The sequence below is a fragment of the Euprymna scolopes genome, chromosome 4, assembly GCF_053919585.1.
Source record: "Euprymna scolopes isolate OS-2025 chromosome 4, ASM5391958v1, whole genome shotgun sequence".
Classification (NCBI taxonomy): Eukaryota; Metazoa; Mollusca; class Cephalopoda; order Sepiida; family Sepiolidae; genus Euprymna; species Euprymna scolopes.
Window position 1 is genome coordinate 168,716,961 of NC_136485.1, and position 26,573 is coordinate 168,743,533.

At 34.4% G+C, this 26,573-nt stretch overlaps 1 protein-coding gene across 2 annotated transcripts in view; it reads right to left on the minus strand.

Annotated features, from left to right (window-relative positions):
• LOC145270132 (thrombospondin type-1 domain-containing protein 4-like) overlaps nt 1-26,573 on the minus strand; it is a 256,325-nt gene that overhangs the window by 43 nt on the left and 229,709 nt on the right. For both annotated transcript variants that reach the window (XM_080125744.1, XM_080125741.1), the window contains exons 5-8: nt 23,503-23,958; nt 15,881-16,063; nt 7,145-7,298; nt 1-1,522 (exon numbers count right to left, since the gene is read on the minus strand). The exon at nt 1-1,522 is cut by the window's left edge and continues 43 nt beyond it. In XM_080125744.1, coding sequence (XP_079981870.1) covers nt 1,392-1,522; nt 7,145-7,298; nt 15,881-16,063; nt 23,503-23,958 — 924 coding nt within the window. In that variant the 3' untranslated portion in view covers nt 1-1,391. The remainder of the gene's footprint in view (nt 1,523-7,144; nt 7,299-15,880; nt 16,064-23,502; nt 23,959-26,573) is intronic.

The window sequence follows — 26,573 nt, forward strand, 5'->3', positions numbered from 1 at the left end:
CCAACATTATTGCATTATGCTTTTTTTATGCATTTGTTATGTATTTTTTTTATTATTGATACTTGTGTTTGTGTGAATAATGGCATTAAATTTCTATTTATACTTTGATTTTACGTTTGCCCGTACTGTGGAGGTTTCTTTCCTTACATTACATTTTTATATTTGGTAAGTGCCGGGAATGTAACAGAAACTTTTGTTCTACTTTGAGTTTTTTCTGAGACAAGTTGTCATTATTAACATTATCTTATATTTTGTAAGTAAGGAAATGAAGCAAAGGACAGACACTTTTGTTATAAGTCGGAGTTACTCGGGACCAATTACTGTAAATTACAGTATTACATGTAAATCTCTTTGGACTATTTTCCTTCTCAACATTATTCCTCTCCGGATTATTGTGAAAGTGAGTGGAGTACAGAACGAAATTATCCGAGATCAAGAATGTCATTCTACTTTGTGTTGTCCAGGAGCAATAATTCCAAGATTACAGTATCAAAAATGGATAGGGTAAATGAATTAGATTACTATTTTTTTATTATTTTTATTTTTTTGTGATTACACACATTAGAACAAGAAAGAGGAATGGGCTAGGTGGAAGAGAAAAAGAGGGTTGGGAGAGAAGGGGTTTATGGAAAGGAGAAGAGAGAAAGATAGAAGGACAGCTAGAGAGAACGAGACAGATATAGAATTTTAAATATAAAAATGTGACACATGTATCTTCTTTTTTTTTTTTATAGATCCGGGCAACAGCAGGAAGCCATGCTAATCTATTATACAAAGAGCAGTGTATGTATGTATGTATGTATGTATGTATGTATGTATGTATGTATGTATGTATGTATGTATGTTCAACTGAAACTCTTTAACTACTGACCAATACCCTCAAAGTTTATATTTTCTTAATTGTCATTGCCGCGGATGTATAATATCCAAAATATAAAACACAATTATTCATTGTTTGTGTGTCGACTGGACCAGGTTTCGTCAGGGGAGGGTGCATTGTTAGCCATTTCCTATGCTATGTACTTTATAAAAGAGAGGTGAAACAAGGGTGAGCGAGAGGGATGCGTGAAAACGGAGAAGGTAGAAAGAGAGGATTGAGAGAGGTAAAGAGATAGGAGTTTTTATAAAAAGATGTTGCACGCATTTTTTTAATCGCTTCTATTTTTTTATGGCCCCGAGCAATGCGGGATAATCTTGCTAGTAGTATATATGTGTGAGTATAAATATATTGAAATCTGATTGTGTTGTAAATATTTGTAAGAATGATTGTTAGTAATAATCGTTTGCGTTAAATCAGACGAAGAATTCGATGCAAAGATTATTTTTTCGAATGAATGTTTTTTTTTTTTTTTGTTCAACTTTCTGTTTTGCCCTTGAAAAAGTCTTCATGCCTAAATATGTTCGTCGTCTCCCCGTGAACACGTTGCACAACAGAACTCCCGGTAAAGCTTATGTTTACACAGTCGCGCCCGCCTCACGAGCCGGCAATTATACTGTTCATAGCGATCAACACACGACCCATCTGAAACAGAGAAAAAAAAAAAAAGAATCGAAAGAGAATAAGAATTTTATAAAATACAGACAAATTTGTATAATTTATTGCAAAAACTAATAAAGAAATCTGACCATATTGGAATTATATATAACGCTTGTGTTTATAGCCCTATGGTGACAGAATTTATGGCGGGAAAAATCGGCTTTATATTTATTAATATAGTAAATTAAAACTAGCAAAAAGACCTGACATTTTCAAGTAGCAATAATTTCAAAATTTATAAATTTCTTGCTCCGGATGTATAATATCTAAAAATAAAACCTAATTACCCATTCTTTGCATGTCAAGTGGACCAGGTTTCGTCAAATGAGGGCGGATTTTTAGCCATCGTACTTTATAAGGGAGAGGTGAAACGGGGATGGGCGAGAGAGATGTGTAAAAATGGAGAAGATGAATTTTTTATCATATACTTTTTACTGTTACATATTAGGGGCTCGACGTCGGTTGCGATTAAGTTAGCTAGTGTGAATTATGACAAGGGTCACACTTAGTGCATTTCATTATAACCCTAATCTATAAAACAGAATTATTCCAGGACGGATGTTGTAAAGTTGAAGCAGATGGCAGCAGGTCAAACAGTAGACAAAACAGAGTGAGATGATGAATGACGTCACGTTTTTCGAGCTGAAAAAACGCCAAAGATTTTTCAAATCAATCTCTCTCTCTCTCTTTGAAAGCCAATTATGAGACATTGAATAATGCGAGTCTGCCATGAGTTGTGCGAGACAGTTGTCCAATAATGTGGAAAAACTTGATAACCTAAGTGAAATATTGCCTCAATGTCTCTGTCCATATGTCGTATAATGGGCCTAACAGAGACAGACTGGCAGTTGTGACTAGTGCGATATATAGAATTAGACATTAAAGCTCATTGGTTTTTAGATTAGAAGTTATTAGCACAGACAGGTTGTTTGTTTACAAAAAGGTGTCATAACAAATTTAGAGAGACGGGCTGAACAGGCAGAACAATCGTTGACATGGCATGATCTGGATCAGCACGTCTCAGAACTATTCGTGGAACGCAACTGTGGTGGAGTTTTCTTTGGAGAGTAAAGAGAGAGAGCAGATCAGGAAGAGTTTGAATATGGATCGTTAGAGTTCTCATGGAGGTGACAAGATAGAAATAAATAACTCTCCTTCTAAGGACAAGAAACGATGACACAACTTCAACTGTGGAAAACCATGGCGACTGAAGATACCCATTTGTCTGGAAAGAAATGAGACTTGTATCTGTTGCCATGCATTGAGAGAACTTTTGTTCCACATGCGATGAACAATGGAACACAAATCACTCGAGGACACGGCCAACGGGCACGAAAGCAGGATATAAAAGGTATGTTCGGTTTCGTTTTTATAACCCCCCCCAAAGTGGTCGATGTGCCGTAATTAGGAACATTGACGCAGTGTGATATTCATTTAAGTTAAAAAGTCAAGACGTAAAGCTAAGAGAACATTAATTTCTTTTTCCTGAGTCAATTCTCTGCAAAATAAAACCTTGAATAAAACTCTTAGCAACCACTAGACGAAATGAGGATGATGAAAATATTTTTGGAGAGTAGAGAGATACTGTCCCTTTACCGAAACATTTTATGTCTGTAAAAAAAAAAGGGGGCCAAAAATAGGCTCTGGATGATGAATTATTGCCTTAATAGACATTATAAACACTTGAACGTATTTTGTTATTGAAAATGGTTTATTTACTAAATTTGTTTTGTTTTTTTAAATAAAATTATTTTTAAATTTCTAACTTAAAAAGATTTGCATTAAATTGGATCCATAGTCATTAGACAGCAATTAAGCAAGATTCACTGAATTTCTATTTCTTCTTAAGCTCAAAAGGTGTTCATACTAGTTGCTCGACCAAGGTTTTAGAGTTCTGTTTACACTAATAAGTTTCTAATACTTGAGATTTAAATGCCATCCTTGCTAAGTACATTGATTTTTCTGTTTTATGGCATATCAACCTCCTTCGAGGCATCTCATGTGGAAACACAATTACATACAATTAGTTGAACACAAATCTCTATTTTATGGCTAACGAGCTAAACCGAGGATTCATACCTTTCCTAGTTTTCAGTAGCGCATAAACACAGCTTTATGAAAAAATAAACACGACAAAACTTTATATAAAATAAACACAACATAGCTTTATAAAAAGTAAACACAACATAGCTTCATAAAAAATAAACACAACAAAATTTTATATAAAATAAACACAACATAGCTTTATAAAAAATAAACACAACATAGCTTCATAAAAAATAAACACAACAAAACTTTATATAAAATAAACACAACAAAACTTTATAAAAAGTAAACACAACATAGCTTTATAAAAAGTAAACACAACATAGCTTCATAAAAACGAAACACAACATAGCTTCATAAAAATAAACACAGCATACAGTGGCGCCAAAGAGAAAATCTGCACTTGTCATTTTTTCAAAAACCGCAAATTTAAGTTAAAACAACCTATACCTCATTTGATATACTTTTTATTCCTCTATAATTTTACCTATTCATATTTGACTTTTAATTGAAGTATCCTTGTGTTCACGTCAATTTAAAAATTAACTTTTAATTGAAAAGGCAAAAAGAAACTCGGCAGCAATAAATGAGCTTAAAACCAGCTTCAAATATTCACCTTTTAGGTAACAAAGCATCTCTAATCGTAATTGTTGTTATTCCAGGTTATACAACGTAACATTTAGTCCATATGCCTTGACTTTCTCTTGGTGATCGTCAGGAACTCATTAATATCCACATTTTTGGTTTATCCAATCAGGAATTCGGCTGCAGATTGAAATGTGATGAGAAAACGGTGCGAATAATTGTGCAAAACAACAAAACACTGGCAATGTTCGTGATGCCCCTAAATCTAGTCGTCCTAAAGTTACTTCTTACAGCAAAGACAATGTTATCAAGATCCACAGCCTCAGAAACAGATTTGAAATCCATCAACAGTGCAATCTTGTTAAAAAGTGCTCTCTTTTTACAATTAAGAACAGATTGAAGGAATTTAATTTGCGAGGCTGTGTTGCAAGATGCAAGCCACTGATTTCTGTAAAGAACAGAAAGCGCTGTATGGACTTCATCAGATGCAATGAAGATCATGACTCTTCATATTGGTCAAAAGTGATTTTTAGTGATGAAAGCAAGTTCAATAGGCCAGGCAATGATGGTAGGCAGTACGTCTGTCGAAGGAAGAACAAAGAATTTAATCCTAGGTGCACAGTTTCAATGCTGCAAGGTAATGGAGGTTCAGTTTTGGTATGGGACATTATTAGTGCCAATGGTCCAGGGCCTATAGTTCGCTTGCAAGGTCAAATCAATTTATTTTATTAATATGTTGACTGAGCATTTTTTACCCTACTTTGGATGGAATTTGGATGATAATCCCATCTTCATGCAGGATAATGTTCCCATTCACACAGCTGGCAATGTCAAGAGGTTCCTTGAAGAGCATGATATTCCGTGTTTGGATTGGCCTGCACAATTTCGAAACATCAATCTTATCGACAACGTTTGGCATTATATCAAGCAACAGCTACGCAATGATACAATTTAAAATCTGGAAGAAGATTTGGTCTAAAATTAAAGAGAAGTGGGATGTCCTTTCACCGGAGTATTGTTGCAGACTAAGTCAAGGAATGCCCAAAAGATTGCAGGCTGTCAAATTGCAGAAGGGCTATGCTACTAAATAATAACTAGTTCATTGTGTTCCTGTTGTATTTGTGTTGCATTAATGTTCTAAAGTTATATTTAAATAACAATTTTCCATTGTGCGGAGTTTCTTTTTGCTTTCTTGATTTGAAGTTAATTTTTTAAATTGACGTGAACACTGGGATACTTTAAGTAAAAATCAAATATGAACAGGTAAAATTATATATAGGAATAAAAGGCGAATCAAATATGGTATAGGTTGTTTAAACAGTTACATTCAATTTAGCTTAAATTTGCGTTTTTTAAAAAAATGACAAGTGCAGACTTTCTTGTTGGCGCCACTGTAGCTTTATAAAAAATAAACACAACCCAACTTTATAAAAAATAATAGCATTTCATTATTAGCTGTTTTTATAACTATACAAATCAAAGTCTTTTTATTCATATTATTTGGTTTCGGCACAACATTTTGGTTAATGTAACTTCTGACCATCTTCAGGTGTATCTTGTTGAACTTGGAAATCTTTTTGTTGAACTCGAAAAAATGCACGAAATTTCGAGTGGAACCCTTTATTTAATCAACAGGGGTAGTGTACTCTTGTTTAGGAGGTTGGAGGTTCAATCTTCAGTGTGGGTAACACTCAAAATATAATTGCGAATTACTTAGGACTTCTACTTAGTCATGGCTGATGGAATGAGAACATACTGTCCTCATCGATTAAATAAAGGGTCCCATTACAATTTTCATGCAGAATCCTGAGTTTGACAGAAATATTCCCGAGTTTGACAAGATACACTTGCAGAAGACCAAAGGCTACATTGAACGAACCTTTTTGAAAAATAACACTCAAGATGAGAACAGTAGTCCAAAGAGTTCAAATAATAAGAATAAACAATCCTACTCTTAAAAATTCAGAAACATAAAATCCTTTTATATATCTTTTATGATTTAGTAACCAGCGCAGTTCAATTGATGACAAAGTTTCATAACTGAAACGAAATATTGTATCAATAGAAGCATTTTTCCTACTCTATTTAGAGATGTTCTGTGTTCATTATCTTATTCTTATCTACGAAGGGCGTTCAGTAAGTAATGCCCTGATACACTTCTAAGTGTTATTTAGCATGTGCAATGATTTATATCGCTACAGGTTATGTGGTAAACTACAGCTCTGAACTTGGTTTCTTATTTACACTTTTTTTTTAATGAGTCAGATGCGAAATAGAGTCTGAAGTGCTGCACATTGATCCGATTTTTGCACTTACAAGAATTCTTACCACAGGAGACTTTTGATGAAATGAAAGAAAAATATGGTAATGATACTCCAACGCTGACATCGTGAATTCAAGCACGACCAGAAATCTGTAAAAACAACTCCTAGATCTGGTTGCCTCTCTGATGCCATTAATGAGGCATCTGTTAGTAAAGTTGAGGCTGCTATTTTGGAAGATCGATGCATGACTATTTGCCAAACAGCCCAAGAAGCCAAGATTAGTACATAGCCTGTGGAAACTACCCCCCTTACTCTCTTGACCCTGCACCCTCTGACTTTCACCTCTTTCCAGCCATAAAGTTGTTTCTGAAAGGAAAGCGTTTCCCAGATGATGTAGCCTTGATTTTCAAAGTCATGTCATGGTTGGAGGAAAACCTGGGATGTTCTACAAAAATGCTATCCAGAGCTGCATTAAACGATGGGATAAATGTGTGCCTCTGGGTGGTTCTTATGTTGAAAAAGACTTATAACTGTTCGAAATTCCGTTGCTCTACTGCTATGAGAAGTGGGTCAGGGGAATTAATTATTGAATTTCGTATTTACCTTATTCCTATTTATTTCAACACATTTTATCGGATGTTTATAAACAGGCAAAAAAATCTTGTTTGGAATTAAAATCTTGAATAATGTCCACAAAAGAAAAAATACTTACCTATTATAGAAGTTATATTTTGGCACAACATACTTTGGCAATTCCGAATTTTATTCGGCTTTGTATCGTCTCCGCAATTCTGCGATGGTTTCAGATTGTTGTCTAAACATTTTATTTCACGAGTTTGCACACCTTTTCCGCAGGTTGCACTGCACTGAAATCAACAGACAAGGAATTTTTAGTAAAAGATATTTTTATCAACATAAACATTGTTTTTATTTTATGAAAATTGCTTCAGACAAGGCATGAAGCCACTTGATGCAAGGATCTAAAAACAAACAAAAAAAAATACCACTTCAAGGTCAAAAAATAGTCAACAATAAATGTTATATGGATAGATTCCAACCCAGAAAACATCAATTCTTCCCCCTTTGTCAGAAACATCACTCATGTGATGTGAGGACTAAAGGGATTATGTGGCTGCCTAAAATAAACCCTAGATCTTTCTATTCCCCATAAACAAATTTAGCATTACCTCCTCCTTTCAGATAAGGTGAAATGGCTTTATCAATTATTTCTCAAGGTGAACTCATTTATACGGAAATGCTGATTGGATAGGCACGGCTATTTTTGTAGACGGACCAGAATGTCCTTTTTAGAGAGAGATTGATTTCACCTTAATCTTAGTTGTGTTTAACTTTAATAATGTGAGGAGCAGATAAACAACTGTTATAAGGTAAGCTGGTCTACATATGTCAGGAATAAATGGACTTACAGACAGAATAAATACAATTCCAACTAAGCATAATTTTGGTGTCGAGTTGAGATCACAGGCACATACTAATCAAGATTCCGATCTTAACAATCAGTCCAGCAGAAACTGGATCATTTCAGTGGCTTTTTATCTGGCAAACTGAAGTAGTCCTAGGAGGTCTATCCTCTTTGACCTTGCCTGTCCTCTTTGAGATGAAGTGAGTTTATTGCTTATTGCAATGCTGACAGGACTGTCCAGGCAATTTTTAATAGGTTGGGGTACTCTTTATTTACGGGCACCAGCTTGATTATCCACACCTTCTGAATTTGTTTCACATATTCCTGCAATGGGAAGAAAATAAATATCATGATTATTGGTAGTTATGGTCTCAGAATCATGACGTGTACTTCTGAGACATACTTTTGCAAATATACATTTTGTTAATTAATCAACTGTGTGTGTCTTGATTATTATCGGCTTGCAAGGGCACAACAATAACATACATCAACTTGATGAAGTCATTTCACGCTAGCTTGCAAGCCAACGTCTCAGTGTGTGACATTCAGTGAAGGGACTTTAAAATTGCAAATGCTTTGCTTAACTTTCAAGTTTCTTGCAACCCTTGCAAAATATGTTAACTCATCTGGATAGTGTGTTCTATATGGAGTTCACAAAGCAAGTTGTCTATGAAGAGTTCAATAAGTCGTGTTTGACATATGAGTGAATCGGATGGCAGAACTAAGGAATATGTAAGACATGTAATGTCATTGGTGGAGTTAAAGGCCATCTTTAGATTTTTGAAGTCAATTAGAAGAAATACTCTAATTGGTTGATAAAATGAAGTCTTAAAAAGGAAACGGAAACTCTCTCTCTTACCGTGTGCCAAAATGATGAATAAAGAACAGAATGTCGATGTCATAATTGTTTGTGAAATTAATTGAAATTAACAATGACTGTGTTTCTACCCAGTTAGGAGGAAGTCTTAATTTTTTCAGTCTCAAGAAGTAGCTACAAGACAATCATCATCATCACTAGATGGCTATTCGGCAGAAGATGAGGAAGAATAGAGTCCAGCATGAATGAAGACAGCAGGCATATGTAGAATATGGTGAGAAATTAAACCGTGAATCTGAGATTGAGCTGGGTAGGAAAGTATTGGCAAAATCAACTGGACAATATACATCATCTGTCGAAAATGCAACCTGGTCGAAGAGACAGTAGAACATGCCATGTACGACTGCCCTTACATCCATTGATCTCCCGCTGGACTACCACCCCAGATATTCTATCAACCAATCAGTTGCTGGCACTGACAGAGATGGATGCAAACTCTGGACTTACCCGATTTATCACAGCCTGGATTTCCAAATTCAAATTAACTTTATCCATCTCCATGCGATTGCCTCACTCATCTGCGAATCCTCCAATCTATTAATTATACCTGAATTTTTGTCACTCAATAACAACAACTTCGGTGTGTTCCTAGTTTGAATACAGGTCGTTCCACAGAAACACTTGGACTTAAGGACGCTGGTAACTTTCATGCCATCCTTCCTGTAAGTACCTGATATCCCTCAGAAAAACTTCTCAAGAGAAAGTAATTGAGGAAGCAAATGACAAAAAATATCGTTCCAGCAATAATCATTTCACAGAAGAGACATTGCGGGTCTGTCTTTGCCATATCGTTACTTTTATGGTAGGTGCTTGGCTGAGCTCCTATCTATGGTTCTTCCCTGTAAAACGTTCACAATAAATACTCACTTGGCTGCAACAACTGCCAACAACTTCCCTCACAGACTATCGGTGCCTAGAACTCTTAACGAAAATTCCATAGGCAAAGTTTTTTCCCCAGAACTGTATGTTTGTGGAATGCAATAGCACACGTATGCTTCCCGACTAGTTATAACGTGACTGTTTTCTAATCTAATGTGAATAAGTTCCTGTTGAACCGTCCTCTTAAACCTACCCAAGTTCCACCATAACTGATCATGTTGTCTCACTATCTACCAAAAATTTAACCCTTATCCTAGAGTGGCTCCAGGTCTTCATAAGTGGCAACCTCCCAAGTAGAAAGAAAATAGCACACGCACACAAAAAGAAAACAATGATTCAATCCTGAAAAGAAGCGCTTGTAAGAGAATGTTATAAGAGCTGGATTGTGATTAACTACGCCTCCATCTTTCATGCAGCAAATGTTTTCTTTTGTTATGGCATTACTTTAAACTCCTCAAGCATAATTGATACTTCCTTAATTAAGAAGGATGTTCTGCGTTTATCTAGTTTACAACTTAATTTCCAACAACATTGCATTAGCATTTTCCAATAGATTGTGTAAGAAGCTAAAAGATGCCAAAGCAAAAACTGCCAGACGATTAATGCAAAATACGGCTACCTCTCCACATATTAAGAACGACTTTCTGATTAGAAACACCAAGAATGGAAGGATTTCATGTTGACATAGCATGTAGAAGCAAAAACTGCCTAATGATTAGTTCAAAATGCGGCATTCCCTGACCACTTCCCCATATTAAGAATGGCTTTCTATTTATTTATATTTAACACGAGAAATGGAAGGATTTCATGTTGACATGTTGAAAGTTATTTTCGCTTTAAAATTTTTTTTCTTGATTTAGTGCGTTGAGACTTGTCATCTTCTGACGGTTGATTGGGTAATCGCTTCTGTATCTTTTGGCTTCTTACGTAACCTGCCAGAAGATGCAGACACAAATTTGCCAGGCTTATAAGCACGATAAATATTGCATAATTTTGCAAAATTAGATTACATTGCAGAGTTATCTATGCAGTTTTTAAATCACATACCAAATAAAAAATGCCCAATGCTGCAATACTAATGTTATATCATCAACATCAGCGGTTACCTTCCTTGACGTGAATTTTTATGTGTACTTTTTTAGGAGATGTGTATTATATATTTTTTTCATGGAGCAAACAATTCTTTAAAAAAATTCAATTATATGATTAAAAAAAAATTTTTTTTTTAACACTAAGTAGAGGTAAAAACAAGCAAATTTAATAAACTCTCCAATCGTAATGGTCTTTTGAATGAAAGATCGTTTTTCGGGTTTGTCTCGGTCTCCCTTTTTTCCCCCCAAAGCTAAGCTCGGAAGGATAGAGATTGAATGTCTTTTAATGTCGCACAATTAATATATATGTTTTTGTGGTATCCTTACCAGAGAGATAAAGCATCATTAAATCTATAAATCATAAAAAACGTCCGCTGAACTAGTTATTGCGAATTGCATGTAATTGTTGTTTTTGTCCTTCCATGTAGTGTTACATAGCAAGGACCCTACGCCAGTAAGTAGCTATTAAGTTAGCTAGTATGAATTTTGATAAGGATCATATTAGTACATGTCAAGATAACCTAGCTGCAAACAGAATTTTACCCAGAATCGGGTGATGTAAGGAAGTGGAAGAACAGATCAAACTCCCCAGACAAAACAAAGGTCGTTTTAGATCGAGAGAAACAAAGGTTTGCTTCTCAGTATCATTCTGGAAGCCATACGGATGAGACACGGCTCAATAATGAAGAATAATCTAAGGCGAATGCCACTTTGATGTTTGTCCGTCTGCATCTCCCATTTCTCAAGTTAGAAAACTAAGTTAAGGAGGAAATAATTATTAGTTATCGATATCTCTCTCCATAAGTAAATTCTTTCCAATAAAATCTTGAAGAATTCAGCAAACGTTTCCTTTGTGTTTTTATGTATGAGTAGGGTTTTTTTGTCTAGTAAAACAAACTAGGCGATCAACAACTACGAGACGACATGGCCACTCATGAAACGGCGATCATGAAACACAGCCACACAGAAGATAAACTCCCCCCCCCAATTACGGTACTTAGAAACGAACTTTCTGATACTTTTGTCTAGTTCTTATTCAGAAACCTTAAAACTTGTCAACAAACTTTGATCTTTCAAAGTATATTTTACATCTTTGTATAATTGTTCATATAAATATATATTGCTTCTTAATTCATGGTTTTTATTTCTTCCTTAACTAAAATCCCCGTTGTTGAGTTAGCACTTGCTAATTGGTGACCTATTCACAACATTCATGTTTTTATACGTCCTTTTCATTCGCCAATTTAATTGCATGTATACTAATTATTAGCACTTTTCAAAGATGTTATCGTCATCAAAATACACTATCCAAATCCATAAGCGGTATTACACAATAATAATGTGCTAAGAGCTACTGTCTTGCACACATTCAATGGGAATTCTTTAATGTAGAAATATAGCAAGAATAAAGAGCTCAGCGAAATATTCAACCAATACCAAAAAACAAAAACAAAAAAAACAAAACATATCGACTGTAAATAAATACTTGCTGACTTAGCACTTGCTAACTGGTGACCCATTCATAACATTCATGTTTTATCCATCTTTTTCTTTTGCCAATTTAACTAAATGTGTATTAATTATTAAACGCTGTTCTCGGCACTTTTCAAAGACGTTATGTTTGGATCAACCTAAAAAAAATAGAGTTACTTCCTTGGACTAACATGGGAGTGATCGCCCTAGCATATAGTAAGAAGGAGTATGATACCATGACACCTTGACAACGAAACACTCGCATCTCCCAACGAGATATTTATCTTCATTGCATATCCAGTTTCAGCTATTATAATCTCACCCGTAAGTTGCTGAATAAATTGTTGAAATGTGTTAAACGTCCCCATTCGTCCTCATAGTCTTTTTATGTGGTTATTTCACAGACAACACACATTTGAAAACCCGTAACAAATTGCGACAAGGATTTGTATTTTCATACACACGCTCCACAAAAAGAAAAGAAAGAAATACTAAACCCAACTTTCAGGATCATTCAAACTTCATTTTCTCTTTAAAAAAACAAACAAAAAAAACAAAAAAAAAAACAAAAAAAAACAAAAAAAAAATCAAAAAAAAAAACAAACAAAAAAAAAACAAAAAAAAAACAAAAAAAAACAAAAAAAAACAAAAAAAAACAACAAAAAAACAAAAAAAAAACCACACTTCATCGAAAAAAAAATCTTACTATACAGTTTCTACTAAAAAAAAAAAAAGCCGAAACACGTTTAAACTGACACTTATATATATAAAAAAAAAATGGATTGCACCATACAACAGTTAATGCAACAACAGTTACGATTGATGGAATTATCTTCAGAGAGATTCCCAACACTTTCACCATTGCTCTCAGGATCAAAGTTTACGACATCGACATAATCAGTTGCATAATCTATCACGGATTAATGACTAAATAAAAATTTTGTACTTTGTTTTCACGCTTTAAGGGCCGCTTTCCGAGGAATTCAAGGAACACTGGAAGATCAGACTTTTGCTACGTAAGCTTAGGTCGTCGCACACGACCGGTACGCAAATTGTATCCTTCCTAAACACCTGCGTGACTGCAACTTCAACGAGACGGTACAGATGCCGAGGCAGATATTCGGTGACGAGCAAATTTCGTTATTTAATGTGCGCTTCATTTGTCTTAACACAACGAAATGTGAGTCAACCGATTTTTCAATCTATATGAGTATTGTAACGAGACGCTCAATTCAACTGTTTGATTTTTTGTGTGTGGATTTTAGATCGATGGGGGACGCAGATATTCATACACGGATTTTGTAAAAAAAAAAAAAAAAAAGAAAAGAAAAAAGCAGAATCCGGAAATGACTGTACAAGAAATTACCGTGGAATGTCAGCAGCTCATTAGTCCAAAGCATGAGTCACCTATGGTGCAACAAACAACATCATCCCAACCCACGGACAACAACATGTATCATGTTGCTATTAACAAACATACACTATCCGAAGCTAGCAGCGGAACTACTAATAGAGTTCGCAAGTGGCATAGTGTTACGTACTAGAGGGGGGGGGTTGTGTACGTGTGTATATAGCTGTATGTATATAATGGTGGAACAAAATTATACAGATGTTACGTTGTCGGTGGCAGGCCAAATAACGTGTTGTCGTGCTGACATGAAACGATGACGTGGACGTATTAACAATATGTTTACAGAGCAAGGGGGGGGACGAATGCTTGTACATGACGACGAGAACAAGACGAATTTTTTTATGAATGACGAAGAGAATGTATATCATAGCGATATATATGATAGACTGTCTCTACATTTAAGATGTCTGCTGATAATGGTATGTTCGCCAGTTGTGGACGGTACATGTAAAACAATTCATTTTAAACAATAAATAAAAACGTACTTGGTTGTTCAAAGACCACATGACACAAGAGTTATATCTATAAATAACAACAGAGTAGTTTGGTAGGAAAATGTTCACACACAGACACACACAGAGACAATTTTACTTTTATAGATATACTGGATTACCCGTGACCCGTTGGGTCAGTATGTTACATTAGCTATGGAATTAATGTATGAGCGTGACACTTGTGACGCAAGGAAAATATTTTTTTGTGACATAACAGAAACATTTCTATGAAAGTATATTAAAATGAAAAAAGAATATAGATAGATTTCTATGAGTCGTTCTGTTTATAATTGTTTATTTTTGTAAAAAAAAAAACTTACAGCCATTGAATTATAAGTGGTTTGCCATACTTATAGGTAAATGTGCACTGAACAGATACTATAATACTTAAAGTTAAATTTTTATATATCTTTTTTAAATGAAATTGTTAGTTGAAAGTACAGAATAGTTAAAAACACTCTCCCCATGTTAAAGTAGATTTATTTGTACGAAAATTGCGTTAAAATAACTTAAACGTAATACGGAAATGAACGATGTAAAAACAATGCAGAAAGTATTAACAATTTGGATAGTTTAAACGCAAAAAAAAAAAAAACAATTTAGTCGCTGAAAACGTACACAGTAAAACAATACATTTTATTGTCCTGTTGATTATTTATTTGTAACGCAATTAAAAACATATTTTCGGGGTTATTTATTTATGTTGGTAGTGTAGAAGAAAATGAATGAATGTTTTTAAGAAAGGTGTATTAAAAAGTAGAGAATAAATTGAAAAATCGCCGTTGTAAAATGCTCGTATGATTGTCAACGGGTTAAAGTAGATTTATTTGTAAGAAAATTGCGTTAAAATAACTTAAACGTAATACGGAAATGCACGTTGTAAAACAAATGCAGAAAGTATTAACAACTATTTATTTGGATAATTTAAACGCGCAACAACAACAAAAAACAAGTGGGACGCTGAAAGCGTATACAGTAAAACAATACGTTTTATCGTCGCGTTGATTATTTATTTGTTGGCTGTTATGGGGTTATGTTTATATACGCATGCGCAACCGGAAGTCGTAAACCGGTTGTGAGGTTACAACACCCGTTACAAGGTCATTTGAATTTTATAATTATATATAAATAAATAACAACATTTATTCTCTGGTTTCGCCCGGAAATCTTTAGAGGTTACAACGTTTTGTTCACATTTGACTATCTTGGCATACGCCGCTTCATAGCGTCATAAAAGCGACTAACTCTTCTCTCGACTTCTAAGTCCCGTCTGGACTATTTGACGTCTCCTTTTCAACTCCCCTCTTTAAACTATCTATAATGTATCTGTTAAAACTAATCCTTTGTACTTACGTCATTCGACTATACAAAACCTAACAGGTGACTTCTCAGTCACGTTTTCTCTATCTAAATTTATTATTTATACCTAGGTTTGAAAACCTATTTTGTTTATGTATTTGACATTTATTTATTTTTCCTAAGATCTCCACTGCATTCTAAAACTTATAAACATTATTTGTTCTTGTAACATAATCTAATTTTCATACCGATAATTGTAATGATGTTCTTTCATAATAATACTAACTTCTTTCAATGAATATCTAACTTTTAATAATAATAATAATAATAATAATAATAATAATAATAATAATAATAATAATAATAATAATTATTATTATTATTATTATAATAACAGTCGATTTTACAATCGACTATTAGCAAAGCCACCCGGCGTTTTCCGGGAGGCTATTGTATAAAAACAGTCTTTTTATTATGGATTCAACGAAAGAGTTCACTTACTGTACTCCATTCTGTTATGAACCATTCAGCTCCACAGGTCGACACGGTACATTCTTCTTGCGTTGATGGTTTCTCTTCTCCGTGGCAATTTTCATCAGGAACAACGTGCAAAAGATTATTGGCGAATTTTTTCATACAAGCAACATCTCGTGTTTTCTGGCCGTTTCCGCACTCAGCTGAACACTGGAATTTAAACAAAGTATTTATTACAAAAAAAAAAAAGAAAAAAAAGAAGAGTCAGTTTGAAGAATAGAAGGTTTGTATTCGCCAAAATTAAAGTTAATATTTCCGCTGAAAATCAGGTATTTGGATTTTTTTTAAATACAATGGATCATGAAAATATGACCCGCGCGAGCCTTTTCAAGTTTCACACAAAAACACGCGTTCACATCTCAAGCTATATTACTTGTCACATACATACGCGCACACAAACATACGCGCCCACGTCGACACACGTTCGCGTATATACACTCAGATTCACGTGTATACACACACACGCTAACGTAAGCACAGATGGACGACGTCACTTCCTTTTTCAAAGGAAATCCACACATGCACAAAAGACCACCGGAAACAAGTATAAAAGCAAGAGACAAGCTGTTTCCAGCCCTTTTTAGACCAGCTTCCGAGCTGGTCGTGCCTTTTCGACAGGCGCGCGCACGTGCGCGCACGCGCGTACCTCACGCCACTTGCTACTATGTGGGACAAAAAGCTAACAAACAGTACGTACACTTTATACGCTTTCTATCTCCATAACCTGGATTGACATTCTCACTCTTTCTCTCTCTATATATACAACTTGTCCATGAGAATACCTTCGCGTAGCTGACTGCTAACTGATGTCAACCCTCTATCCTTTGTCTTTGTCTACACGCTGGACTATCATTCTCATTTCTACTATATTACTCTTCTTTCCCACACGCGAACAAACGATAGTGAGATGAACACACATTTCCTTTTCTTTCTACACCACCAGTCCCGCAACAAACGATGGTTACACCCGTGCGGACATGAACACGTGTTATATCTAAAACATTCATTCTTTCGACAGTAAATAAACGACACGTTTATCTATTCCAGCAATTGAGTCTTTGTTTCCTCCATTCCATTCGTTTCATTATTTTTCTTTTGTATATATATATCCTAGTCCTCTACAGACCCTTTCTTTTATTTAGAAGCGCGCGAGAACAATAATACTTGACTTCTGGGGTTAAACAATGCATTCAATACAGACCAACTTTATATTCGTAGGTTTAAAATATTTAACTCTTTACCGACAGAATGTTTTATGCGATAAATAAATTTTTGGTTATTGAACAGTTTAATCAAGACATTAAAAAAATGAAAATATCGAAAAAAGTTTAAATTGTACGTATCCATTATGGAATGAAGTTCTCCGAAAAAAAAAAAATTAACGTAATTTCATCAAGTAGTTTTTTTTTTTTTTACAGCGAAAAAACAATTTTTTATGATACCGAGCAAAATGTTTGATTTTTAGGAAGAAAAGCTAGTATTAAAGATGGGGAGGAAGTGTCGGCGCTTTAACTGGAGTTATCTCCCTTTGCCGTTTCTAAACTTCAAACAAAAATTAAGAAAAAATCCAAGATGTCTGCCTTTAACGCGCTCTCATATAAATGTGTTTTTCTGCTGTAAAAAATAATCTTTTTTGGATATTTTCATTTTTTTAATGTCTTGATTAAACTGTACAAGTACCAAACTTTTTAATCATGAATTTGTTCTTCTTGACTTAAGGGAAGGGATAAAGGGGAAAAAATAACCAAAAATTGCAGCTGCAAGGTGGCACAACCACACGTGACGGAAGTTAGCATGCAACTGACGCACGAACATTAACAAACTCCTCATTCACTTGTCGAACCATGAATAGACCTGTACTTTGAAGACTAGTTGGGCTGACAAATCATAAAATTAAGAACTAGTTCCTATACGGGTGTTTTTTCTTGAAAGGCGACTTCAAAGTACAATTTGGCGGTAAAGGGTTAAACATTCTTTTTGATTTCATTGTCACGGTAATAAAACATGTCAACCATTTTTTTTTTATTAAATTATAAAAAATATCGTTTTTTTTTAAATTCGATTATTTGCATGGTTCAGACTACTGTTCTTATCGTAGGTGTTATTATCCCAACGTTTCAGCCGCTATAATCCCCAGCCTTCTTCAGGTGTATCTTTACAATGGCTTTTATTGAATCTTAAACTAAAAAGGGGAAAAGAAGAAGCGGACTTGTGAATCATGCTGTTTATAAGAGTGAGATGTGGTTAAATCAACAATGCTTGACTGCCTTGTTGTCACATGATTTGGGATTCCATGCATTAGAAAAAAGCGACCACAAGGAAATAAATATATGAGGTGCCTTAAATAAGTTTCCAGACATTTTTTCGTATAGGCACTTTTATTCATAGTGCACACATGAAACACCAGTCCCTTCGAAGTAATCTCCTCCGGCTGCAATGCACTTATTGTACCGTTCTAACAACTTCTGGAAGGCCTCATGAAAGTCGTCTTGTGTGAGCGTGTCAATGAACCCCATCACAACCTCTTTCATCTCCTCAATTGTCTCATAACGACAGCCTCTAAGATTTTCTTTGAGCTTAAGGAATAACCAAGTCACAGGGAGCAAGGTTTGGACGATAGGGAGGGTGAGGAAGTGTCTTGATGTCCATCTTAATCAAATAGTCTGTGACAAGGATGGAGTTGTGGACTGCACCCTTGGGAAAACTTTGCGAAAATCTTCCCCATCTTCAGTTCTTCACGAAAAATTGTTGTACATTTCCCACACTGAGATCACTGTGGACTTATTTCGATAGACAAACGATGGTCCTTATCCATGAAATTCTTGATTTGGCCAATCAACATTAGTGTTCTGACTTCCTTACTCCTCCTACACCTCTCATCCCTAATAGACTCCCTGCCTTCTTTAAATCTCTTACACCAGTTAATAAAACATGTTAAAAAACACTTTGAAATGAGTTAAAAACAGATTTAATCTGAAAATGAAACACTAGATAAGTGGATAGTCCTTAATCCGCAGAGTTTCGAAGAAATACTTTCCTTCTCATCAGAGGGTAGGAATTAGCAAAATGCGGGATCGGATTTTGCATGCAAAAGTATTTGATGAAACAACAAGTAAGTCAAAGATCTTACTTGAAAACAAGAAAAGTGAAGCAGAGGGAATATGGTGAAGAAAAAGGTAATTACACATGAATGGATAGTCTGGTGGAAGATAAATAATACGATTCCGCATTTTGCTAATTCCTACCCTCTGATGAGAAGGAAAGTATTTCTTCGAAACTATTATAAGCTCTATTTCCTATTTGGTTTCATCGAGCTTTTACATCTGGCTGAGATAACTTTATAAATATTAATTCTTTAATATTTATAATATACTTTAATTTTACCATCTTGGGTCATTTTGGTAAATTTTATTGTAATTTTTATTATATATATATATATATATATATATATATATATATATATATATATATATATATATTAAAAAGAGCATATAGCTCTTTAAAAACGCTAAGGTAGCGAAATAAATAATAGCGTTTTGAAAGTGTTAATGTCGCTAACATACAACAACAAATCTTACACCCCCCTCCGCCACATACACACGTTTGACAACACTATCGTCGTCAAAAATGGCCTCTACGAAGGTACGCAGGCCAGGGACACAAATTCACTCGCATTTTGTTTTTGTATTTCTTTGTGGTCGCATTCAATCTGTTTTTTATTATTCGCTTAATTTCATTCAGAAATGGTTGTTGTTTAAGGAAATTCTCCTGCGAAGACATTAGCTTATATTTTTTCAAAAACATCTGTTAAAAAAAAAATCGTAAAAAATTTATATTGCGCCCTCTCCTGCTCTCAAGAAAAAAAAAAAAAAACCCAGAAAACAAAACAAAAAAAAAAGTTGGAGTCTTTTACTCTTTTAATTTTCCTTTGGATATGACAAACAAAAAAGAATATGACATTAAAAAAAACTGTTCAACTGATTGATGTAATGTGTCATGTAAAAATATGTTTCGAGAATTAAAAGACTAAAAAATAAAAATTGTTTTCGCCCGGCCTCGATAAAGGATTGAAATTTGTGTTCCCGTTCTTCTATAAGTTTTGCTGTTGTTTTAATGTTTTATATTGAACTAGCCGGGATCCGTGCACTGGCATCGAATGGAATAATTCTAGAACCCCCAAAATAATAAATCAATAAATAATCACAACAATGACTTGATCAAAAGACGAGGAAAATAATGACAATGCACAATGCATTGCACTTAAAAGGCGATACTGACCGACTCTATGTGAAAAGGAGGAAGGAGACTTATAAACATAGAAGATTGTGTAGAAGGCAAAAAAAAAAAAAGATCTAGAAAAGTACATAAGTCAGAACACAGACAGATTGATCACCACAGCCATAGACACCATCAAGAACAACAGTACAAGAAGCGATGAAACCAGAAACAAAAAGACAAGAAAAGAAAAGTGAGAAAAAAGGACTACATGGACAATTTATCAGAATAACAAAAGAGAACCTTAAATAACACCTGGATGTAGCTAAAAAAGGACACATGAACAGAGAATCCCTACTGACAGCTGCACAGAACAACGCAATTAGAACCACCACATTAAAGCTAAAATTAATAAAACACAAGAAAACAGTAAATGTAGATTGTGGGCAGAAACTAGTCCACATGAGTGACAAATTCTAACCTGGCTTGTAGAAACTGTATTAGAAATGAAACAAAAAGCACAACCAAGAGAACTGATGCAGCAAAAATAAAAAGTGTTTATTCCACTTCCCCCCCCCAATTTTTACTCCCTCCCCCCAAAAAAAAACTAGCATCAGCACGACTGGTACCGTACCAATTAGTTGAAGGGTCAAAGTGGATACTAAAACCGAAGAGACAAAGCACTAACCAGACCTCTACTTGATGAGTGCAAAGAGGATTGGGATCTTTGGGAGGCTTATTACCACCCAGATTCCAGTGCTCACCAATAGCCACTACTAATGAGAAATCAATGGTAAACAGTTGTTGCGATAATGCAATTTAATTTGCAAATGATATCGAAAGAGATATAGAGTACTGGAAATTTAGGGAGACAGATTGTCACTCAGAATCCAGAGAACACCACAAGTTTTTCTCAAAGAGAATTCTTTGATGATAGTCTGTGTGAAAACTCCTAGTGAGTAAGTGAGTGAGTGAGTGAATAATAATAATAATAATGATAATAATAATAATAACAACAACAACAACAACTAGTAGAATCCATGGAAATTCCACGGAATGAGAAATATATTTAATTAATAAATTATATGCTTTGTTGTAGTCGATCCATGCCTTTTTCTACTCTTTACCTCCGTTAGGATCTTTTGGTCTTGTATATTATTATTGTTATCATTATTATTGTTGTTATTATTGTTATTATTATTATCACTACTATTATTATTATTGTTGTTATCGTTATTATTATTGTTGTTATTATTGTTATTGTTATTATTATTATTACTATTATTGTTGTTATTATTATTGTTGTCATTATTATTATTATTGTCATTATTGTTGTTTTTATTATTATTATTATTATTATTATTATTATTATTATTATTATTATACATACTATCTCTTAAATTATTCCTTAAATTGTACGTAAAAATTCTATTTCATTAATAAAATCTAAATTTTATCCAACAAATTCCTTTAATCTATGAGTAAATTTTTATGGGAAGTTGCAAGATTATGTTCCATTCTACAAGGATATCCTAATTTTCTCTGCCCCCCCCACCCCCGAAGTCATTTATTTGATAAACATATGCCAGACTTTTTTTAATGTATTATTAATGATAGCAAACTCATCGGCCATTTAAATGTATTATTAATAGTAAAAACAAGTCAGCCATTTTAATCTATTTTTAATGGATTAAAAATGCCTAAAGGTTTTACTATTGTGACAATTTGAAATTGAAAAGTAACGTTGAAGCTTTAAAATGGACACAAAATAATTTACGACTTTAATGAATGTTTACAGTCAAATGTCAAGTTTATTTTTGTTTAATTGTGCTCCTAAAGCAAAGGAAAATACCATTTTCGCATGATGGTTGCTGCTCAGCTTCCCACTGATACAGACAAAAAGAGAAAATTATGTAGCAGATGAACTGTATGGCCGAACGATGAGATACGAGACTGAAAAATCGTTGATATATTGTAAAACAAACAAAAATTGGCAATGTTTTACGATCGGCAACAAAATGAAATAGTGGTAAAAAAACAAATATGTTAAAGGTTACCTAAGGCAACATATGTTACTATTTTATCTAGATGAATAAGTTTAAGTGTTTGATTTATCTTAAAGGGTTTATTAGTTCGAAAAACAAATTGTCTCGAGTGTTACATGAGAACAAGAAAAATGGCAGGGATCAAAGGGTTATATCTTTGCAGTCTCGATAATTGATCAAAAATAGAACATTAAACAACCCCCCAATAAATATCATTGGCACTACTTGTTTTTCATTTTCGTTTTATTGTCTATAGTAAAAAAATGTCCCAAAAAATTATTTACCGTATAAATAATGTAAATATTACAGAAGTATAGCCAGCCGTAATACTGTTTAAATTTTCGGTACCGATTTAGAACCTAATCCAAGGTCGTGTCAGAATCTTCCAGCAGTTTACGGTAAACGGCTGGAAAATGCCGACGTGACTAACTAATCAAGTGTCAGCAGACGACAAATTTCAATGAAATCGATTAATTGCAACAAAAACATTTTGTTTTAAAATCAAGGATGGACTACATCACACTATATAAAATTATTAAGCCTTTCCTAGGAGTAATCTCTTTCTGTCATAACAGAAGACCACAGAATAATAAATAAACGAAAAAAATGCGAAAGTCTCTGTAAGATGACTGAAAGAAACATTGTTTTGTTTTCGATCATAGTTGTTTCCACGAAAAACACACACACATAATTATTTTCGTCATAAAAAAAATTAACTACTTATTTTATTGAAACATTTTTTGCAAAAAATATCTTCTTAGATACTTTCTATAAAAACAAGCCAACAAAACTTCTTAGATGCTTTCCATAAAAAGAAAAAAAAAACTTCTTAGATACAAAAGGGCAATCGTTTTCTGCAGCCCTGAATATGCCGCCTCGTGTGAATAAACATGTATCACTGTCACATTTTCGGAGTTCTGTATTGGTTAACTATCATGATGTTCCTAAGTTTTATGCATTCCTTAATTAACTTACTTGCCCCTATTGCTAACGGTTTTATGACTATGCCCCAATAAAGGACACGAATTACCATTAGCGTATAAGCGATGCTCTTTATGTAAACAAATCGAGCTTAGGTATTTCGGACGATGTCAAAACATCGTTACACTCATGACTCGCTCATCAGCCGCCGATAGCATAATGGTTAGGAGCCTTGACTATCGGGTTGCAATCCTGGCTTGAGGTAGTTGCCTGTCTAGCCGCACTGATGAGCTGTGAAACAACGAAACAATACTGTATGTGGATGACTATATATATATATATATATATATATATATATATATTATAGCACTAACATTTTGTTCAGAATAAGAAATGACCTCTACTTACCTGGCTCCATTGTCCCACGAACCACGCTCCTCCACACGGATGTACATTTTCGCAATTCTTTCTTATTTCCGGCTTATTATCAACACCACATCGCTCCGGTGGTAGCGTATTTCCCTTCTCCCGTGCACACACAATCTGTCGGGTGGTAATTCCGTTGCCGCAAGACTTGGAGCACTGACCTGACCAATCGGAGAGGAACCACCGAGGTGGGCAGTTGTCATGGGCACATTTTTCACTTCGCCGGGGTCTTGGCTTCGGACAGTAACGTGCCGGGATAGAAGTGTTGAGATGACCACTGACACATTTTACCACTCTTTTCCTTACGCTACTCGGACCGCATTCCGGTTTGCACTTGCCCCAATTTTTCACCAGCCATTTTGCGCACGGATCATTTTGGCATTGTTGAATGATGGCTGGACGTTTCCGTTCGCCACATCGCTCGGCTGAAACTTTCAACTGGAAAAAGAAACGATGCTTGTTAAGATATAGTTGACATATGTTTTTTTTTTTTGTTAACGTATAGTTGACATATGTTTTTTTTTTGTTAACATATAGTTGACATATGTTTTTTTTTTGTTAACATATAGTTGACATATGCTTTTTTTTTTTACTTAATTGTCACACTGAAAATAGTAATATATATAAAAATTACGACAATTTAGCGAGTAGAACAATTACTATAATGTTTTAAGTAAAAAAAAAAAGTCTATCGCTAAATAATAATTTATTTTTATTTCGGACTATTATTCTCATCTTTATTGGTGTTGTTTTCATCCTTATTAGTTGTTGTTTTCATGACGTTTCGGCCAACTATTCCTCTGGCCTTCGTCAGGTGGTAACCGCGATGGATAGGAACTTCGAATCTCCTAACTGCATTCTCAGCAATCACTGCCATCTGTAGTTGTTGTCGTCTCACCACGTTTTGGCCAAGTAAGCCTCTGGCCGGCTTTTGGTAGGATTGAAACCGCTATCTTCAGACAATGCTCATCTGGAACCGTAGAGATTCAAAGTCTCACGGGCTACGTGTCAAGCTGGCCTAATGGTTATCGTACTTTACTCACTGTCTTTATGTTTTGATTTCAAGCTCAGCTCGAGTATTTTTTCTTTTACTCACAAAAAGTGAATTGTTTAGAAAAAACATAATACTCGCATGCACACGTCTCAGTTTTTTTTCGGCTTTTTTTTTTTTTACTTCATTTTTAAAGACTTTAACGTTGGGTTTAATACCAGGCAACGCCGGGTACATCTATTAATAGTATCACCTAAGTATCCACCATTCGGTGATATAAATATTTTAAAGCATTTTCATGCATTTATCTCAATCTAACAAATCTGTTATTGATTTTATCTAAATATTAATTTACTTGTATGTACGTCCGGTGTCACAAAAAAATCAATTGATTAGAAACGAATTACCTCCCTTTATAGTCGCTCTTTATCAGTTAAAATCATTAAGCCCATTTCCTCTCCAAAAATTAAAAAAAAAAAACATGACTGTTTACAGTTTCAAATTGGCTATTTAAAATTATTTTTAAAAAGGTCATGTTGAGAGGTGACAGTAAGTTTTTTTTATTATATCTTACTTTTTTTAAAATTATATTTTATTTTTTTATTATATTTTACTTTGTAAAATTAAAAAAAAAATTACTTTGTAAAATTAAAAAAAAAAATTACTTTGTAAAATTAAAAAAATGTGCAAGTGAATTGACATTTGTTCCTTTATGATTTATATAAAAAATTATTCAAAAAACAAAACAAAATAAAACAATCTATTGTGTGTTGAATTCTCTTTGAAAAAACAATTGTAAATTTTTTAAATCAATTATTTTCAACTTTAAAAGGTTAAAAAAAAGAATTTGCTAAAAATTATTTGGAATTTGTCGCTACGTGTTTTATTTTATTTTTTATTCATTTTATTAATAACATGATTTAAAAAAAAATCAACTACCGTGGAATTTCCACACGTTCTGCTAGTTATTATTATGTTATTAACTGTGTCACCTGATTTATTTATGCCTCTGAGAGCAATTGTGGTCATTCACAGGACACACACTGCACACAGGATACACGGTACAATCATTGGACGATGACTGTTACCAATCTAATACCGCTGTATTTGAAAACTACACACACTAAACACAATGTTGTGGCCGTGCGCGGAAAATTCTCAATTTGATAGTTGGCGGGTGGAAGTTTGCAAGGTGCAAAATTGTCATGGCGGGAAAATTGCCATTTAGAAAAATTGTCAGCACGATATATTGCAAGTTATTAAAACTTTGAATGTATTTATCTGACGGTAAATTGAAATGAGGTTTTATTTAGGGAAAAAATTATTTGTCAAATATCAATTTTGTTTATTTGGTACTTGTGCAGAATTTGAACCACGCGTCTGCTCGGATGTGTTCGAAACATGACGTCACGCGCTCGGGTTTAATTGTAATCTGACGTAAGACGCCGGTCAATGAATCAATGTACGGCAAAAGAGTAGACGATCTTTGGGGAAAATATTTAAAGAAAAAAAAATCAATAAATTAAGCAAACAACACACCTTTAAACGGCTGTGTTTAATCACTTTATACAAGATGAATATCTCCACCTTAGACCTATAACTACAGACGCTGGAAGATGTCGTTTCATATTTTTTTTTTTTAGTTATATTTTCACCCCAAACAAGGCACATTGCCACTTTGGTGTAGGGGGCTACTATCAGAGGCAGTAACTACTGGGGCACTATGTTGGGATTTGGGCAGCAAGATGTCGGTTCACGTTACACTTGAACTTCTGCATGCCAGTACAGTTAGGGAAGCAGGGACCTGGAATGGAATTCCAGAGTCTAGCGGTTCTGGGGAAGAAACTACTGGAATAGAAAGATCTTTTACATCTAGGGATCTCTACTGTGTGGGGGTGGGATTTATCTGCCTGTCGGGTTTGTCGAGGGTGTCTACGTCGTGGGGGCACAAGTGTCTGCAGTTCGTCAGAGCATTCACCATTAAAATACTTGTAGAACAGGCAGAGGGATGCAACGTTTCGTCGATGGGACAGAGGCTAAAGCTTAGATGCCAGTTCAGGGC